This window comes from Bombina bombina, chromosome 4 (genome assembly GCF_027579735.1).
Source record: "Bombina bombina isolate aBomBom1 chromosome 4, aBomBom1.pri, whole genome shotgun sequence".
In the NCBI taxonomy this organism is placed as follows: domain Eukaryota; kingdom Metazoa; phylum Chordata; class Amphibia; order Anura; family Bombinatoridae; genus Bombina; species Bombina bombina.
In genome coordinates this window covers 723,031,200-723,051,327 of record NC_069502.1, presented here as the reverse complement: position 1 = coordinate 723,051,327, position 20,128 = coordinate 723,031,200, and the positions used below count along the sequence as shown (strand labels likewise).

Genomic DNA, 20,128 nt, shown 5'->3' with positions numbered 1-20,128 from the left:
ATAACAGTGCACATTTGCTGTCCCCTCAAAATAACTCAACACACAGCCATTAATGTCTAAACTGTTGGCAACAAAAGTAAGTACACCCCTAAGTGCAAATGTCCAAATTGGGCACAATTAGCCATTTTCCCTCCCCGGTGTTATGTGACTCATTAAAGTTACAAGGTATCAGGTATGTTAAATTTGGTGTTATCGCTCTCCCACTCTCTCATACTGGCCACTGGAAGTTCAACCAGGCATCTCATGACAAAGAACTCTCTGAGGATCTGAAAAAAACATATTTTTTGTAAGAACTTACCTGATAAATTCATTTCTTTCATAATGACAAGAGTTCATGAGCTAGTGACGTATGGGATATACATTCCTACCAGGAGGGGGCAAAGTTTCCCAAACCTCAAAATGCCTATAAATACACCTCCCACCACACACATACTTCAGTTTAACGTATAACCAAGTAGTGAGGTGTAAAATGGAGTAAAAAAGCATGCAAAAAGCACCAAAAACAGGGTTGGCCTCATGGACTCTTGCCATTATGAAATAAATTAATTTATCAGGTAAGTTCTTACAAAAATTATGTTTTATTTCATGTAAATGGCAAGAGTCCATGAGCTAGTGATGTATAGGATAAAATACCCAAGATGTGGAAGTCTACAGAAGAGTCACTAGAGAGGGAGGGATAAAATAAAAAACAGCTATTTCTGCTGAGAAATTAAATGCACAAAATAAGTTCTTATAAACAGAAGAATCAAACTGAGACAGCTACCTGAAGAACTTTCCTACCAAAGACTGCTTCTGAAGAAGCAAATAAATAAAAATGGTAACATTTAATAAATGTATGCAAAGAAGACCAAGTTGCTGCTTTGCAAATCTGATCAACTAAAGCTTCATTCTTAAAAGCCCAAGAAGTGGCAACTGATGGATGTAGTAGAATGAGCTGTAATTATCTGAGGCAGAGACTGTCCTAACTCCAAATAAGCCTTGTAAATCAGAAGCTTTAACCAAGATGCCAAATACATGGCAGAGGCTTTCTGACCTTTCCTAGGACCAGAAAATACAACAAATAGTCAAGTCTTCCTGAAATCCTTAGTAGCCTCAACATAGTATTTCAAAGCCCTTACTACATCCAAAGAGTGTAATGACCTTTCAAGTGAATTCTTAGGATTCGGACACAAAGAAGGAACAACAATTTCTCTACTAATGTTGTTAGAATGCACAAATTTAGGAAGAAATTTAAACAAAGTCCGCAGAACAGCTTTATCCTGATGAAAAATAAGAAAAGGAGACTCACAAGAGAGAGCAGATAATTCAGAAACTCTTCTAGCAGAAGAGATAGCCAAAAGGAACAGTACTTTACAAGAAAGTAATTTAATATCCAAAGAATGCATAGGCTCAAAAGGAGAAGCCTGCAAAACCTACAAAACCAAATTAAGACTCCATGGAGGAGAAATAGACTTAATAACAGGCTTGATACGGACCAAAGCCTGAACAAAACAGTGAATATCAGGAAGTTTAGCAATCTTTCTATGAAATAAAACAGAAAGAGCAGAGATTTGTCCTTTCAAAGTACTTGCAGACAAACCTTTATCCAAACCATCCTGAAGAAACTGTAAAACTCTAGTAATTCTAAAAGAATGCCAAGAGAATTTATGAGAAGAACACCATGAAATATAGGTTTTCCAAACCCGATAATAAATCTTCCTAGAAACAGACTTATGAGCCTGCAACATAGTATTAATCACTGAGTCAGAAAAACCTCTATGACTGAGCACTAAACGTTCAATTTCCATACCTTCAAAATTAGCGGTTTGAGATCCTGATGGAAAAACGACCCATGAGAGAGAAGGACTGGACGTAAAGGAAGTGACCAAGGTTCGCAACTGGACATTCGGACAAGATCTGCATATCAAAACCTGTAAGGCCATGCTGGTGCTATTAGAAACACATGCGATTGTTCCATTATGATCTTGGAGATCACCCTTGGATGAAGAACTAGAGGCAGAAAAATATAAGCAAGTTGGTAAGACCAAGGAGCTGCAAACGCATCTACCATCTCTGCCTGAGGATCCCTGGACCTGGAAAGGTATCTGGGAAGTTTCCTGTTTAGATGGGAAGCCATCAGATCTATTTCTGGCAGACCCCACATCTGTACAATCTAAAAAAACACATCTGGATGGAGAAACCACTCCCCCAGATGCAAAGTCTTACGGCTGAGATAATCCGCTTCCCAATTGTCTACACCTGGGATATGAATCACAGAAATTAGACAAGAGCTGGATTCTGCCCAAGAAAGTATCTGTGATACTGCTTTCATTGCTAAAGGACTGTAAGTCCCCCCCTGATGATTGACATATCCCACAGTTGTTATATTGTCTGTCTGAAATCGAATGAAAAGTTCTCTCTTTAATAGAGGCCAAGCCTGAAGAGCTCTGAAGATAGCACATAGTTCTAAAATATTTATTGGTAACCTCGCCTCTTGAGGTTTCCAAACCCCTTGTGCTGTCAGAGACCCCCAGACAGCTCCCCAACATGTGAGGCTTGCATCTGTTGAGATCACAGTCCAGGAAGGATAAAAGAGTCCCCTTGAATAATCCGATGATGGTGGATGAATGTTGGGATTTAAGTATATCAAGTATATCAAGTATATCAATTGTGATATCTGAGTATAATCCCTGCACCATTAATTCAGCATGCAAAGCTGCAGAGGTCTCATATGAAAATGAGCAAAGGGGATTGCGTCCGATGCTGCAGTCATGAGACCTAAAACTTCCATGCACATAACCACTGAAGGGAATGATCGAGATAGAAGGTTTTGACAGGCGGAAACCAATTTCATTTGTCTCTTGTCTGTTAAAGACAGAGTCATAGGCACTGAATCTATCTGGAAACCTAAAAAGGTGACCCTTGTCTGAGGAATCAAGATACTCTTTTGTAAATTGATTCTCCAACCATGTCTTTGAAGAAACAACACTAGTTGATTTGTGTGAAATTCTGCTAAAGGAAAAGATTGAGCCAGTACCAAGATATTGTCCAAATAAGGAAACACTGCAATACCCTGCTCTCTGATTACAGATAGAAGGGCACCGAGAAACTTCAAAAAGATTCTTGGAGCTGTCACTAGGCCAAATGGAAGAGTGACAAATTGGTAATGCTTGTCTAGAAAAGAGAATCTCAGAAACCGATAGTGATCTGGATGAATCGGAATGTGAAGATAAGCGTCCTCTAAGTTTATTGTGGACATGTAATGACCTTGCTGAACAAAAGGCAGAATAGTCCTTATAGTCACCATTTTGAAAGTTGGGACCCTTACAAAACGATTCAAAACTTCAGATCCAGAACTGGTCTGAATGAATTTTCTTTCTTTGGGACAATGAATAGATTTGAATAACAACCCAGACCCTGTTCCTGAAGTGGAACCCCTGAAAGCTCCAAATCTGAAACACACTTCAGAAAAGCCTGAGCTTTCACAGGATGTGCTGGAATGTGAGAGAGAGAAAAACTTCTCACAGGAGGTCGTACTCTGAAACCTATTCGATACCCTTGAGAAACAATGCTCTGGATCCACTGATTCTGAACAGAATCTGCCCAAATGTTTTGAAATAATTTCAATCTGTCCCCCACCAGTTGAAGTCGATTGGGGGCCACACCTTCATGCAGACTTGGGGGCTGGCTTTGGTTTCTTATAAGGCTTGGATTTATTCCAACTTGAAGATGGCTTCCAATTGGAGCCAGCGCCCTTAGGGGAAGGAGCGGTTTTCTGTTCTCTATTCTGACGAAAGGAACAAAACCAATTAGAAGCTTTAGATTTACCCTTAGACTTTTTATCTTGGGGCAAAAAAACTCCCTTCCCCCAAGTGATAGTGGAAATAATTGAGTTCAACTGAGAACCAAATAAATTATTACCCTGGAAAGACAGAGATAGTAATCTAGATTTAGATACCATGTCAGTATTCCACGATTTAAGCCATAAAGCTCTTCTGGCCAGAATAGCTAAATGCATTGATTTAACATTAATCTTGATAATATCAAAAATAGCATCACAGGTAAAATGATTAGCATGTTTAAGCAAATGAACAATGCTAGACAAATCAGGATCTCTTTCCTGGTGTGCTAAGCTATCCAACCAAAAATTTGATGCAGCCGTAACATCAGCCATAGAAATGGCAGGTCTGAGAATATAGCCAGAATGTAAATAAGCTTTTCTTAGATAAGATTCAATCTTCCTATCTAAAGGTTCCTTAAAAGAAGTACTATCTTCCATAGGAATAGTAGTACATTTGGCAAAAGTAGAAATAGCCCCATCAACCTTAGGGACTTTTTCCCAAAACTCAAATTAGTCACTGGTAAAAGATATAACTTCTTAAACCTAGAAGAAGGATTAAAAGAAGCACCAGGCTTAGACCATTCCTTAGCAATCACATCAGAAACCACACCTGGAACAGGAAAAACCTCAGGAGTAATCACAGAATGTTTAAAAACAGAATTTAAACATTTACTGGTTTTATTATCAAGAGGATCAGACTCCTCAATCCCCAAAGTAACCAATACTTTCAACAAAGACCGAATATATTCAATCTTATGAAGATAAGAAGATGTATCAATTTCAATGTTTGAAGTAGGATCTTCTGAAGCAGAGAGATCCTTTTCAGAGGAGGATATTTCAGTATGTTGTTGGTCATCACAAATTTCATCAGTTATATCAGAAGTTTTAAAAGACCTTTTACGTTTATTAGAAGGTGGAATAGCAGACATAGCCTTCTGTATTGCATCAGCAATATAATTTTTCATATTAACAGGGATATCATGTACATTAGATGTTGAGGGAACAACAGGTGCTGTACTAGTACTAATAGAAACATTATTAGCATGCAAAAGTTTATCAGGACAACTGTTACATAATATAGCCGGAGATATAATCTCAGCTTGCTTACAACAGATACACTTAGCTTTGGTAGAACTGTGTTCATACAGCATGGCTCCTACAGTAGCGTCTGAGACAGGATCAGACTGAGACATCTTGCAAAATGTAAAAGAAAAAAATAACATTTAAACAAAATATCCAATTTCCTCATATAGCAGTTTCAGGAATGGGGAAAAAATGCATATGCTAAATAAGCAGAAAAGCAAACAGCATAACCCTCTAGAATGTAAAGTGAGAAGGGAGCATAAAGGAAGTGTGGTAATATAACTAAAAAATTATTTTAGCGCCAAGTATGATGCACAACGCAAAGTAAAACATTTTTTGCCACCAAATAAACATCCGGAAATGACGCAACTCGCATCAAAACAAGTGCAACTCCGCACCAACAAACTAACATCAATTAAGACACAGGAAATGACAAAACTTGCACCACTATAGACGCAAATTTGCACAAAAAAAGTTTGCGCCAAAAATGACGCAATAAATAACAGCATTTTGCGCCCACGCGAGCCTAGATTTGCCCGCAAATAAAACAAGTCAAATTGGAAAAAAAGACTAAACCCCAGGTAAGAAGAAAGAAAAAAGAAAATAAAAAATAAAACAAAAAAAAATAACTTCCTTACACATAATTCTCATACTGAAACTGTTAGACTGCAAAGGGAAATATACATAGACCTGACTCATGGCAAATATAAGTAAATACATAGATTTAAAACGTTATATTAATACATAAAGTGCCAAACATAGCTGAGAGTGTCTTAAATAAGGATACATACTTACCGAAGACACCCATCCACATATAGCAGACAGCCAAACCAGTACTGTAAACTATCAGCAGAGGTAATGGTATAAGAGTATATCGTCGATATGAAAAGGGAGGTAGGAGATGAATCCCTATGACCAATAACAGAGGGCCCTTGAAAAGATTTCCCATGAGTGAAACCGTAAAAATCAACAGGCAATACTCTCTTCACGTCCCTCTGACAAACACTGTACTTTGAGAGGAATTGGGCTTTAGAATGCTTAGAAGCCCTTATCATAGAAGAAATCATAAAAATCAAGCACAAACTTACTTCACCACCTTTGTAAAACTGAAGTATGTGTGTGATGGGAGGTGCATTTATAGGCATTTTGAGGTTTGGGAAACTTTGCCCCCCTCCTGGTAGGAATGTATATCCCATACGTCACTAGCTCATGGACTCTTGCCATTTACATGAAAGAATTTTTTTTTTGCTCTACATAAAGATGGCCTAGGCTATAGGAAGATTGCCAAGACCCTGAAACTGAGCTGCAGCATAGTGGGCAAGACCATACAGTGGTTTCACAGGACAGGTTCCTCACCATGGTCGACCAAAGAAGTTGAGTGCACGTGCTCAGCGTTATATCCAGTTGTCTTTGGGAAATAGACGTATGAGTGCTGCCAGCATTGCTGCAGAGGTTGAAGGTGTGGGAGGTCAGCCTGTTAGTGCTCAGACCATGCGTTGCACACTTCATCAAATTGGTCTGCATGGCTGTCATCCTAGAAGAAAGCCTCTTCTAAAGATGATGCACAAGAAAGCCCGCAAACAGTTTGCTGAAGACAAGCAGACTAAGGACATGGATTACTGGAACCATGTGCTGTGGTCCGATGAGACTAAGGTAAACTTATTTGGTTCAAGCGTGTGGGGCGGCAACCAGGTGAGAAATACAAAGACAAGTGTGTCTTACCTACAGTCAAGCATGATGGTGGGAGTGTCATGGTCTGGGCCTGCATGAGTGCTGCCGGCACTGGGGAGCTACAGTTCATTGAGGGAAGCATGAATGCCAAAATGTACTGTGACATACTGAAGCAGAGCATGATCGCCTCCCTTTAGAGACTAGGCCCAGGGAAGTATTCCAACATGATAACGACCCCAAACACACCTCCAAGATGACTACTGCCTTGCTAAAGAAGCTGAGGGTAAAAGTGATGTACTGGCCAAGCTTGTCCCCAGACCTAAACCCTATTGAGCATCTGTGGGGCATCCTCAAATGAAAGGTGTGGGAGCGCAAGGTCTCTAACATCCACCAGCTCTGTGATGTCGTCATGGAGGAGTGGAAGAGGACTCCAGTGGCAACCTGTGAAGCTCTGGTGAACTCCATGCCCAAGAGGGTTAAGACAGTGCTGGAAAATAATGGTGGCCACACAAAATATTGACACTTTGGGTCCAATTTGGACATTTTCACTTATCGGTGTACTCACTTTTGTTGCCAATGGTTTAGACATTAATGGCTGTGTGTTGAGTTATTTTGAGGAGACAGAAAATTTACACTGTTATACAGGCTGTACACTCACTACTTTACATTGTAGCAAAGTGTCATTTCTTCAGTGTTGTCACATGAAAAGATATAATAAAATATTTACAAAAATGTGAGGGGTGCACTCACTTTTGTGAGATACTGTATATATATATATATATATATATATATATATATATACATATAAATACAAAAAATACATATGTATACACACATACACACATATATATATATATATATTTATATATATATATGTATTTATAAATAGATATTCATATATATATATGCAGTATATATATATATATATATATATATATATATACTGTATATATATATATATATATATATATATATATATATATATATATATATATATATATATATATATATACAATATACTGAGTCTGTTAAGGAGAAGGTATCAAAAATCCACTTTATATTAATTAATATCGGGTGCAGGCCCTGTAGACAAATATTTTTACAAATCTCAAGGAAGAAAAGTTTGAAGAGGTCACAGTAGTGTTCTCTCCAAAAGAGACAGGGATTTCAGCACTCCATTTAAATATTATGTTCAATGCACGCATACGTAAGTATTAATTTAGAAATAGGTGTTCCAGGCCTCCATGCAACCAAACAACTTCTGGGTCCCCTAAACCAAAACCACACAAGATTGTTATAAATAAATTAAATTTATTAGTGCAAACAAAGAAAGAAAAATCAGAAAAATCACATACATTTAAGAATACATTGTGTATATTAAATGCATAGATAAAGCTGGCCAGCTCACTCAGGTTGATATGATGCAGGTGAATACCTAGATATAGGCTTTTGAGTTATTAGGCAACACCCCTACCAGTGGGTAGCCCTGTGTACCAACAGGAATCTGCTACCATGGATAGTAATGGGGATCCATGCGTAATCACTCATATAATGCACAAATGAAACTGACAACACCTGTCTCAGAGGGTAACCCAAACGAATTTGAGAGTCTTGTTACCATGAGATAAATATTAGGATCTATGCCAGTTACTTATGTGCTGAACTGTAACAATGTAACAAAGTATTACATGCTTATACATTTACACACTTATATTGAGAAAACAACACCCTGACCAGAGGGTAGCACCAATATTGAAAAAAGGTTCCAGCTACCTTAGTACTAAATAGGGATCTATGTATCTCTAATGATAGATGTGTAATCACAGCAATAATAGCAATCACTTATATAGTGCAAGCAGTATAGATTACATAAAAAATATGTTAATAGGGCTTTCCACATCCGCTGTGATTTTGTTTAAAGCTTAAGTATGTATGCTTTAGTGCATGTTCCAGACAGTACATTCCATTTCAGACTCGTAAGTCCATGAATACTTTACAAATCACTTTTGTGCGCTTGTAGTCCTTCTCCTTTTAAGCTTGGTGCAAAATCCGGGTGCGGTGCCTGCTTGCTGCTGTAGTTAGAAGAGCTGTGTGCTGCATCGGGTATCAATCAGGGGCTGGTTCTCAGCTGTGCAAATGACGTCACACGCCAACGGCCGTTTCACCCCCCACGTGACCAAATGTCATTGGGGCTTCCTCAGGGCGTATACTTAGCAACTCCATGTGCGCTTTATTTAAGCTCAGCCCTTTCGTTGGATTGGTGAAAATATCCTCAGTGAAAATGAAACAATGTTTTTTATTTCTCAGATGTACCCAGTATAGTCATTGGTTCTCACCATAACCATACAAATTAGCAACATTGTGGTAACATATTAGACGTTTCAATACTTGCAAATATACAGTAGCAAAAATCAAAAAACGTTGTTCGCACTTGTTACAAAAATAATAATTATTTCCAGCAAGGCCAATCCTGCGCGAGATAAACAATGGGAGTAGGAAAAAATATATTGTTAATCTATATTTTAGATTTTTTTAGATTTTTACTTTAAGAAAAACGACATTACAAATTTCTGCATTATGATAAAGTGGTACCATATTATTTTTGTACAAATTATACACTTTTTTACCTTTATAAGAAAGGAGCAAAATCTAATTTTTCGTTCAAGCCATTTGGTGACAATGGAGATATTGATAATTTACTACTTAGAAAAGAAGTGGCATGGATCTTTCAACTAAAAACATTGTCACCAAATGGCTTGAACGAAAAATTAGATTTTGCTCCTTTCTTATAAAGGTAAAAAAGTGTATAATTTGTACAAAAATAATATGGTACCACTTTATCATAATGCAGAAATTTGTAATGTCGTTTTTCTTAAAGTAAAAATCTAAAAAAATCTAAAATATAGATTAACAATATATTTTTTCCTACTCCCATTGTTTATCTCGCGCAGGATTGGCCTTGCTGGAAATAATTATTATTTTTGTAACAAGTGCGAACAACGTTTTTTGATTTTTGCTACTGTATATTTGCAAGTATTGAAACGTCTAATATGTTACCACAATGTTGTTAATTTGTATGGTTATGGTGAGAACCAATGACTATACTGGGTACATCTGAGAAATAAAAAACATTGTTTCATTTTCACTGAGGATATTTTCACCAATCCAACGAAAGGGCTGAGCTTAAATAAAGCGCACATGGAGTTGCTAAGTATACGCCCTGAGGAAGCCCCAATGACATTTGGTCACGTGGGGGGTGAAACGGCCGTTGGCATGTGACGTCATTTGCACAGCTGAGAACCAGCCCCTGATTGATACCCGATGCAGCACACAGCTCTTCTAACTACAGCAGCAAGCAGGCACCGCACCCGGATTTTGCACCAAGCTTAAAAGGAGAAGGACTACAAGCGCACAAAAGTGATTTGTAAAGTATTCATGGACTTACGAGTCTGAAATGGAATGTACTGTCTGGAACATGCACTAAAGCATACATACTTAAGCTTTAAACAAAATCACAGCGGATGTGGAAAGCCCTATTAACATATTTTTTATGTAATCTATACTGCTTGCACTATATAAGTGATTGCTATTATTGCTGTGATTACACATCTATCATTAGAGATACATAGATCCCTATTTAGTACTAAGGTAGCTGGAACCTTTTTTCAATATTGGTGCTACCCTCTGGTCAGGGTGTTGTTTTCTCAATATAAGTGTGTAAATGTATAAGCATGTAATACTTTGTTACATTGTTACAGTTCAGCACATAAGTAACTGGCATAGATCCTAATATTTATCTCATGGTAACAAGACTCTCATATTCGTTTGGGTTACCCTCTGAGACAGGTGTTGTCAGTTTCATTTGTGCATTATATGAGTGATTACGCATGGATCCCCATTACTATCCATGGTAGCAGATTCCTGTTGGTACACAGGGCTACCCACTGGTAGGGGTGTTGCCTAATAACTCAAAAGCCTATATCTAGGTATTCACCTGCATCATATCAACCTGAGTGAGCTGGCCAGCTTTATCTATGCATTTAATATGCACAATGTATTCTTAAATGTATGTGATTTTTCTGATTTTTCTTTCTTTGTTTGCACTAATAAATTTAATTTATTTATAACAATCTTGTGTGGTTTTGGTTTAGGGGACCCAGAAGTTGTTTGGTTGCATGGAGGCCTGGAACACCTATTTCTAAATTAATACTTACGTATGCGTGCATTGAACATAATATTTAAATGGAGTGCTGAAATCCCTGTCTCTTTTGGAGAGAACACTACTGTGACCTCTTCAAACTTTTCTTCCTTGAGATTTGTAAATATATATATATATATATATATATATATATATATATATATATATATATATATATATATATATAACACTGAACCATGGAATGCACTCACTGGTCTTTTTTAAACAAACGTGCATTTAATGTGCCGTTTCGGGGACCGTATCCCCTTCCTTCACATTAAAGGCACGTTTGTTTAAAAAAGACCAGTGAGTGCATTCCATGGTTCAGTGTTATTTATTTGCTGTTTGCACCCTGGCAGCTGGATTTGAAGTGAGAGTGCTCTTCATTTGCTATCATAAATATATAAATATACAAACCCACACACACACACACATATTATATATATATATACATATATATACATATAGATACAGGGTTAAAATTTCCACTAGCCACTTGAGAACATGCGATCGTATTTGTGCATGAGTAAGGGTGTGTTTTTATCCATTTTCCGCACTCCTATGGTAGAATATGTTACGTTGGTTGTGATTTTTAAAATTTGCCTCTTTGCACATGTTGGGTAAGCCCTCATGAGAAAACTTTTAAGTTGTAATATGCTCACTACCTGACGTGCACAATAAACCATTTGAATATGATGCTGCAACATATATACTTTAAAATATTTAAAGAGAAATAAACAATTTGTATATGATGCTATAACTTTCTATAAATGCTTAAAATAGAATTTCAAATTATATGTGAAACTCAGGGCTAGATTATGAGTGGCGCGCTAACTCTACTAGAAGCAACCTTTTTGTGTATCAAGTAGCATACGTAATTTTTTTTGCATGAGCGCTAACCCAACACACTCAAAAAGCAGAACTTTGAATATCGCAACCATGTTAACATATTCCCCCAATGACTTCAATAAAGTGCAAAAAGTGGACAAAATCTAACACCCTTGCGCAAACCAAACTCATTTTCTCAAATGTTCTAACCTGACATAAAATATTAATATTTCACATTCCAATAACAAACCGCTGGTTCTTACAGTCAATGCTTCCTCTGAGTTGGAAGGCCGGAATCAACCCGAACTCACTTGCTCGGGATGATTGACAGGTCCTTTTCTATTGTGATTGTTCACGCTCACTTGGGCATGTAATGGTTCATACGGGCAGAAGACGACCAGGGTCCGCTGCCCTATGCTGCAAAGCAGTGCGGACAAGTTCTCTAGTTGAGAACCTTGTCCGCTTGCATATCAATACATGTGGCCCTATAACATAGCTATGTGCTCCCCTGTTAATTGTATTTTCCCCTGGTAAAATTTTCTATCCAAGAGAACTTAATTACTTTCTATGGAAGGCAGCTCTCAGTTCTTGGGACTTCTAGATTCCGCCTTCAACGAGTTCTGTGCCTTTGAAGTCTGCTGGAGAACGTTTTATCATTGGGCCCATAGTGAGTTGTTGAACCAGCCTGAGAGCTGGAGTTTGAGCCTTTAATGAGTCAATCACATTTCTGAATGTAATTGTAAGAATATATAGCCAACCTGCCTACATATTTTTACTTTTCCATTTTGTATGTATTCAGAATTTCTGAACTAACACTGAACTATTGTTTTTCTCAACTTATTTTGTTTTTTTTTGTTATTTTCAACATTAGTCTGCTGACATTTTTTCTCGTGGACTTATAATTTTTTATCTTGTTGCTAACCGTAACTGTGTACTTGCTAGTATCTACATGGTCTCACCACATTTCTTATATTATACCAAGGACGAATGTCTAAGTTTTCTTGCCTCTTACATAAACAATTTCATGTCTAAAGTTCTGTAATTTTCCACTGAATATGTTGCAATAAGAGTGCGTGAATGAAGCCCTTCTGTGTCAATTTACAATGTATGTGATGTATACTATATAAACAACCAGAAAGATTGGCAGGCGTGGAAAGGGTTAAAAATAGTGATCCTGAGACAAACAGTCTAAATGTAGGGAACTGGCAGTACAAATCCTACTATGTAGGTATATAGTATCACTTGTACCTGAGAAATCCGGGAGCGTTCAAGTCAGCATACAAAAAAACAAGGAACAAATACCTCCTTTGTAGCGATCTCCGCAGCCTTCAACTCTAACTTGAGTGAAATGGTATGTCAAACTGTGATAGTGATATCTGCTCACTCCGGTGTGCCTCCATTAAACAGCCCAGCCGCCAGCAAGAAGGACGTACTTTGTACGTTATACACAGGTGGTCCAGATGGAAGCGTTGCACCAGTGTGCTGTTCCGGCTCCTCCGCTCACAGCGTGAAGACCACTCTCACCCTGTGAATCCAATAGAATGCTGAAAAACTGAGGGCTGTCACTCATCGGCAATGCAGGTATCCGTGGATCGTAGGTACTGGAAGTTCCCAACTCAGCAAACAAAAGGCTGTCACTGTGGAAGTAGCGCTGCTTCAATGGGTATAGTAGACATCAACCAAAAAAGGAAAGTAGAAGCATCAGCTTGCGTAAAACATAGCAATTATTCAGTCAAATAGTAAAAAGTCCATGGAGGGACGTGGGTACACAAACAAAAGAGAAACAGCTAGCAGTAGTGAGTGCGGCGCCTAGCCGAAACGCATATACTGTTTCTCTTTTGTTTGTGTACCCACGTCCCTCCATGGACTTTTTACTATTTGACTGAATAAATGCTATTTTACACAAGCTGCTAAGTCTACTTTCCTTTTTTTGGTTGATGTATACTATATAACCATAGCACTGTTTATAATAAAAAGAGCGGACTTAGACTATATTCTCTCCAAGGCCTTGTATGGGGGATTATTCATTTCCAGGATAATTATGATAAGTGATAAGTGGTATACCGGCTATGAGAGGACCTCTAACAGTAATCCAGGCAGAATATTAGCATTGTTGAATTCTTATTTTAACTGGGTCATAGAAGAACCAATGTTATAATCAAGATCAGGTGACAGAAAGGATTAGAGTGTTAAATCCAAGTATTGGTTGATGTTTTGTATCTAGTAAGGAAAATCACTGTTTGGCAACAGGGAATTCATAGAACTATAGTTAAGCAAAAACTGGTTTGACATACATCATCTTAAAAAACAGACGTTTTAAAATATAACTTCTTCAATCTCATAACATTCTTATTTTCCATTTTTCCATATAATCTAAAGAAGTACCCTAATCTTAAAGGGACAATAAATACTTTTTATGTAAACATAGTATAAAGCAGTAATGAAACATCTGCATACAAAATAAAAGTTTTAAAAAGCATTTAAACTGTTAGGGCCAAATTACAAGAGGATTGGTATTTAACGCTCAAGTGTTAACTCACTAGAAGTAAGCTTTTTGCACTAGTCAAGTAGCGCTCGTATTACAAGTTGAAAGAAAACAGTTTTTGCTTGCGTGCTAACCCGTCGCGAGTAAAAAGTCGAACTTAGACAAACATATTCCACCATAGAAGTCAAAGGAGCAAAAAAAAAAACACCTTACTCATGTGCAAACCCAATAAATTGCAATAGTTTGTGTTCTAAACTATATAAACTTTAGTGTTTCTAATTTTTCATGTGATAGTAAAAATGAATATTCCATTAATGCCCAGAAACTTGTATACTAAATTTTATAGGGGTATATATACCTGGTGTTCTGTTATGCAATTGGTCTAGAGTTTTATTCCTAATTATTATTATTAATAATAATAATAAATGCTTGCTTTCCAGATAACAGATTGATGTTTCTCATAGTAAAAGTGCTATAAGTAATGAACATTGCTACACAACTGGATAGATTGATAGATAGATAGATAGATAGATAGATAGATAGATAGATAGATAGATAGATAGATATAGATATAACAGATAGACATTTTTGTAGTTCGTTTTAACATTTTTCTTTTTTTTCCCAGACTCGCCACATGATTGGACAACAGGTATGCAATTTACTTCATTTATGCCCTTCAGCAGATATAACATTATATTAATTTTTTTTTAAATTCTTTATAACTTCTAGGAATTAGCTATTCATGTGGAGGCCTCTTAACACAGTATTCAGGAGAGATAACCACTCCTTTCTATCCAAACCCTTATCCACCACATGCCTATTGCACATGGGACATTAGGACAGCAGCCGGTTATTATTTGGAGTTACGCTTTCTTGATTTTAAGTAAGTATATGCAGCTAAGGTAAAATCATGCATTCCTCTTTGCTTAGTACATGGAAAAAAATCACTATACTGTATCAGGTTTGTGGTACATTGTTTTAAAACCACTATTATAAATAACTCAGATCGTAACAAATTGTTCTGTGATTGATGCTCACTCATGTTTGTTACCTTATGACCAAAGAAAATATTAATACTTCATTTTAAAACAAAGCTTCACTTTTTTTTTACTCCTTTATTCAGATAAATTCATTTTAAGTTTTCATTTTTTTTAGTGATTGCAAAACTGAACAGATAGATATTCCAATCCAAAGTTAACTGGAAAAATATCTCAGTAAATAATTAACTGATTCACTTAAAAACTATCAGCTAGATTACGAGTTGTGTGCGTTACAGGGAATTTAACGACCACAACAAAAGTTGCATTATTTAACCCCCTATAGTGCTGCCATTACAAGTTTTTAAAAACCCGGCTTGTGCGGGCGATATGGTTGCGTTGAGCTCCATACCGTACCAAAAGCAAGTGATGTTTTGACGTGTTCGTGCACGCTTTCCCCATAGCCATCAATGGGGAGAGCGGGCTAAAAAAAACCTAACACCTGCAATTGCAGAATAAAAAGCTCCGTAACGCAGTCCCATTGATGTCTATGGGGAAAAAAAATTACGTTTAAACCTAACACCCTAACTTAAACCCCACGTCTAAACACCCCTAATCTGCTGCCCTGACATCGCCGCCACCTACATAATGTTATTAACCCCTAATCTGCCACTCCCGATATCGCCACCACCTAAATAAAACTATTAACCCCTAATCTGCCGCTCACGATGTTGCCACCACTATACTAAAATTATTAACCCCTATTCCCCTGCACCCCAACATCGCCCACACTAAAATAAATCTATTAACCCCTATTCCGCCGCTCCCCAAAATCGCTGCAACTAAATGAAGTTATTAACTCCGAAAACTTTTGGCCTCCCACATCACTACCACTAAATAAATCTATTAACCCCTAAACTGCCAGCCCCCTACATTGCAACAACCTAAATTAAACTATATTAACCCCTAAACCTAACCATAAGCCTAACCCTAACACCCCCTAACTTTAACATTATTAAAATATAGCTAAATTAAACTTAGAATTATTAACTAAATAATTCCTATTTAAATCTAAATACTTACCTGTGAAATAAAACCTAAGCTAGCTACAATAAAACTAATAGTTATATTGTAGCTAGCTTAAGTTTTATTTTTATTTCACAGGTAAGTATGTATTTATTTTAACTAGGTAAACTAGTTAGTAAATAGTTATTAACCATTTACTAACTACCTAGTTAAAATAAATACAAACTTATCAGTGAAATAAAACCTAAGCTGTCTTACACTAAAACCTAACATTACAAAAAAGAAAAAAACTAAAATTACAAAAAAGAAAAAAAAACTACCATTACAAAAAAATAACAAAAGAAATTATAAAAAATAATAAAAAATATTCCTATTTTAATACCCTTTAGAAAAAAAAACACCCCAAAATAAAAAAGCCTAATCTAGAATAAACTACCAAGGGCCCTTAAAAGGACCTTTTGTGTGCACTTAAAGGGACACTGTACCCACATTTTTTCTTTCGTGATTCAGATAGAGCATGACATTTTAGGCAACTTTCTAATTTACTCCTATTATCAAATTTTCTTCATTCTCTTGGTATCTTTATTTGAAATACAAGAAAGTAAGTTTAGATGCCGGCCCATTTTTGGGGATCAACCTGGGTTGTTCTTGCTGATTGGTGGATAAACTCATCCACCAATAAAAAAGTGCTGTCCAGAGTTCTGAATAAAAAAACAAGCTTAGATATCTTCTTTTTAAAATAAAGATAGCAAGAGAACGAAGAAAAATTGATAATAGGAATAAATTAGAAAGTGGCTTAAAATTGCATGCTCTATCTAAATCATGGAAAAAAAGTTGGGTTCAGTGTCCCTTTAAGTTTATAGTTTTTTTTGCTATAAAACAAAACAAACACCCCCTAACAGTATACAAACCCCCACTCCACAAACCCATAAAATAAAAATAAAGTAAAACCTAATCTACCCATTGCCCTGAAAAGGGCTCTTGTATGGGCATTGCACTAAAGAGGGCATTTAGCTATTTTTCCTGCCCTTAAAAGGGCATTCAGCTCTTTTGTGAAATGCCCAAGCCCTAATCTAAAAATAAAAACCCACCCCAGAACAAAAAAATATATTACACAAAATAACAAACAAATTATCAAAAATAATAAAAATGATTCCTATTCTAATACCCATTTAAAAAAAAAAAAAAAAAAACACTCCAAAAGAAGAAAACAAATCTAGAATAAATTACCAATAGCCCTTAAAAGGGTCTGTTGTAGGGCATTGCCCTAAGTTAAACAGCTCTTTTACCTGAAAAAATTACTAACTTTTGCTTTGCCCTGAAAAGGGCATTTAGCTTAGCTCTTTTACAAAAGCCCTAAACCTAAACTAAAAAAAAAAAAACACCTCAAAAAACCTTAAAAAAACCCAACACTAATAAACCTAACAAGTCCCGCTTAAACAATCTTCATCCAGACGGTGAAGTCCTCATCCAGGCGGCGAGAAGTCTTCATCCAGGCGGCCTCTTCTATCTTCATCCAGGCAGCCTCTTCTATCTTCATCCAGGCGGCATCTTCTATCTTCATCCCGGCGGCGCAGAGCAGGTCCATCCTGAAGATATCCGGCGCGGAGCATCCTCTTCATACGGTTGCCGCCGTATACTGAATCTTCAATGTAAGGTATGCGATTCAAGATGGCATCTCTTGCATTCCTATTGGCTAATTTGATTTTGGAAAACCAAATCAGCCAATAGGATGAGAACTACTGAAATCCTATTAGCTGTTCAAATCAGCCAATAGGATGAGAGCTACTGAAATTCTATTGGCTGATTTGAACATTGCCTCCCAGAAAAACTCATAATACCAGCGCTATGGAAATCCCATGCAAAAACATCATTTTTATGAGTGCAGGACTTGCAATGGCTGCATTACTGTTTAAACTCTGAAAATACAATTTTTTAAGCATTAAAAGACAAACGCACAAACTTATAATCTACCTGTCTGAGTTTTGTAGTAAATGATAGTTGAAACACATATATCAAATTTCAGGAAAATTCCTACTATAAATCCAAATATATAATTTTTGAAAAAGAACACACTAATAAATGCACTGTAAAACTGATCAAAAGGTTCACTGTTTTCTTTTTGTTTCATAAACATACTGGACTGATCAGTCTGGCATGATTGACAAGCCATGCTCTTGTTCAATTGGTTATGTGAAAGCAAGGGGTGGGGTTGCAGAAGAAAATTTGAATGAGAATTGCCATAGAACCAAATGGAGTCTTTTTTTTCAGACTTACAGTAAGTATTTTTTTAAAAAATCTACAAACAAACAAAAAACAAGAAGGCACTTAATAATCTATTAGTATAACATAAGAAACCCAAAATGTGACACTCATATTCAGTTGATCATTAAATTTGAATTAGTGCTGACAAAGCTGACTGGATATTATGGCCTCCAGCTGGCTGCCATTAACGGCAGATCACTGCTATTACCTTTGGGCTGTGATTCAGCTTGGTCTTGCTCAGCCTTTTTCACACCGATAATGTCACGTGACCTTGTCCTCTGGATGGCTGATCTTTAACAGGATGAATTGTTGTGTAAAGAGATTCTTTGAAAAGAGTATCAAACTTTAGATACAGTGTAAAGAGCTTAAAAAACATTTTTTTCCAATTGTATAAAAATACAAATTCTTTTTTTGTGCAAAAACAACAATTATTGTTTTTTTTACATCATTGCTGTTTTTACACAATAAAAGAGCATACCTAGGTATGCTTTTTAACAAAGAATACAAAGAGAAGAAAGCAAATTATATAATAGAAGTAAAGTGGAAAGTTGTTTAAAATAGCATTTTTTCAACTGATTTAAAATTAAAAAACTGGTTTAAATCTAAATTTGAAGAATATGCCGATTTTAATCATGACTATTCTAACATCCTACGGTGTTCTGGGAAGCTGCAAAAGCAGTGCTTAGGGGAGAAATAATATTGTATAGCTCCAATGTATTAAGAAAGCTCAAAGTGAGAGAGAAAGAAGTGCTTAGATCACTGACTAACTCCTTTAACCTCTATCTGTCTAAAACAACTCCAGCAAACTGGGCAAAATATACTAGATCGAAAAATGAAAGGGACATCTATCTAATATAGGGACATCTATCTAATATACCAAGCAACACAAAAGGATTTAAAATTGCAAGCTAAATTTTATAGATATGACAACAAGTCAGGGAGACTCCTGGTAAACTTGGTAAAGAGAGATACAAGTCAGAAGTGATTGAAGCACTTCAACAAGCGGGGAAAGCCCTTCTAAAGACAGAAGAGATCTCGGAGGTTCTTACAAAGTACTATCAAGAACTCTATTCTTTTAGGAACTTGGATAAGTTCCAATCTGATGAGTTTTGGAACAAAAAGGAAATGTATGCTTACCTGATAAATTTATTTCTTTTACAATACGACGAGTCCACGGATTTCATCCTTACTTATGGAATATCGCCTCCTGTTTAGCAGGAAGTGGCAAAGAGCACCACAGCAGAGCTGTATATAGCTCCTCCCCTCCTTCCCACCTCCAGTCATTTGAACGAAGTTAGGAAGAGAAAGGAAAAGCCAAGGTGCAGAGGTGACTGAAGTTTAACAAAGAATAATATAAAAAACTTTAACCTGTCTCAGAAAAACAGGGTGGGCCGTGGACTCGTCGTATAGTAAAAGAAATAAATTTATCAGGTAAGCATAAATTTCCTTTTATTTTACAAGATACGACGAGTCCACGGATTTCATCCTTACTTATGGGATACAATACCAAAGCTATAGGACACTGATGAAAGGGAGGGTCAAGACAGGAACCTAAACGGAAGGCACCACTGTTTGAAGAACCTTTCTCCCAAAAATAGCCTCAGAAGAAGCAAAATGATCAAATTTGAAAAAATTTGGAAAAAGTGTGAAGAGACGACCAAGTTGCAGCCTTTTTTTTAAATGCCCATGAAGAAGCCACAGCCCTAGTAGAATGAGCCGTAATCTTTCAGGAGGCTGCTGTCCAGCAGTCTCAAATGCCAGACAGATGATACTCC

At 36.7% G+C, this 20,128-nt stretch overlaps 1 protein-coding gene across 1 annotated transcript in view; it reads left to right on the top strand.

The window, feature by feature from the left end:
• Positions 1-20,128, top strand: part of LOC128657790 (deleted in malignant brain tumors 1 protein-like) — a 159,819-nt gene that overhangs the window by 40,170 nt on the left and 99,521 nt on the right. The window contains 2 exon segments of the mRNA XM_053712203.1: positions 14,711-14,734; positions 14,815-14,968. Of these exon segments, the coding sequence (XP_053568178.1) occupies positions 14,711-14,734; positions 14,815-14,968 (178 nt within the window).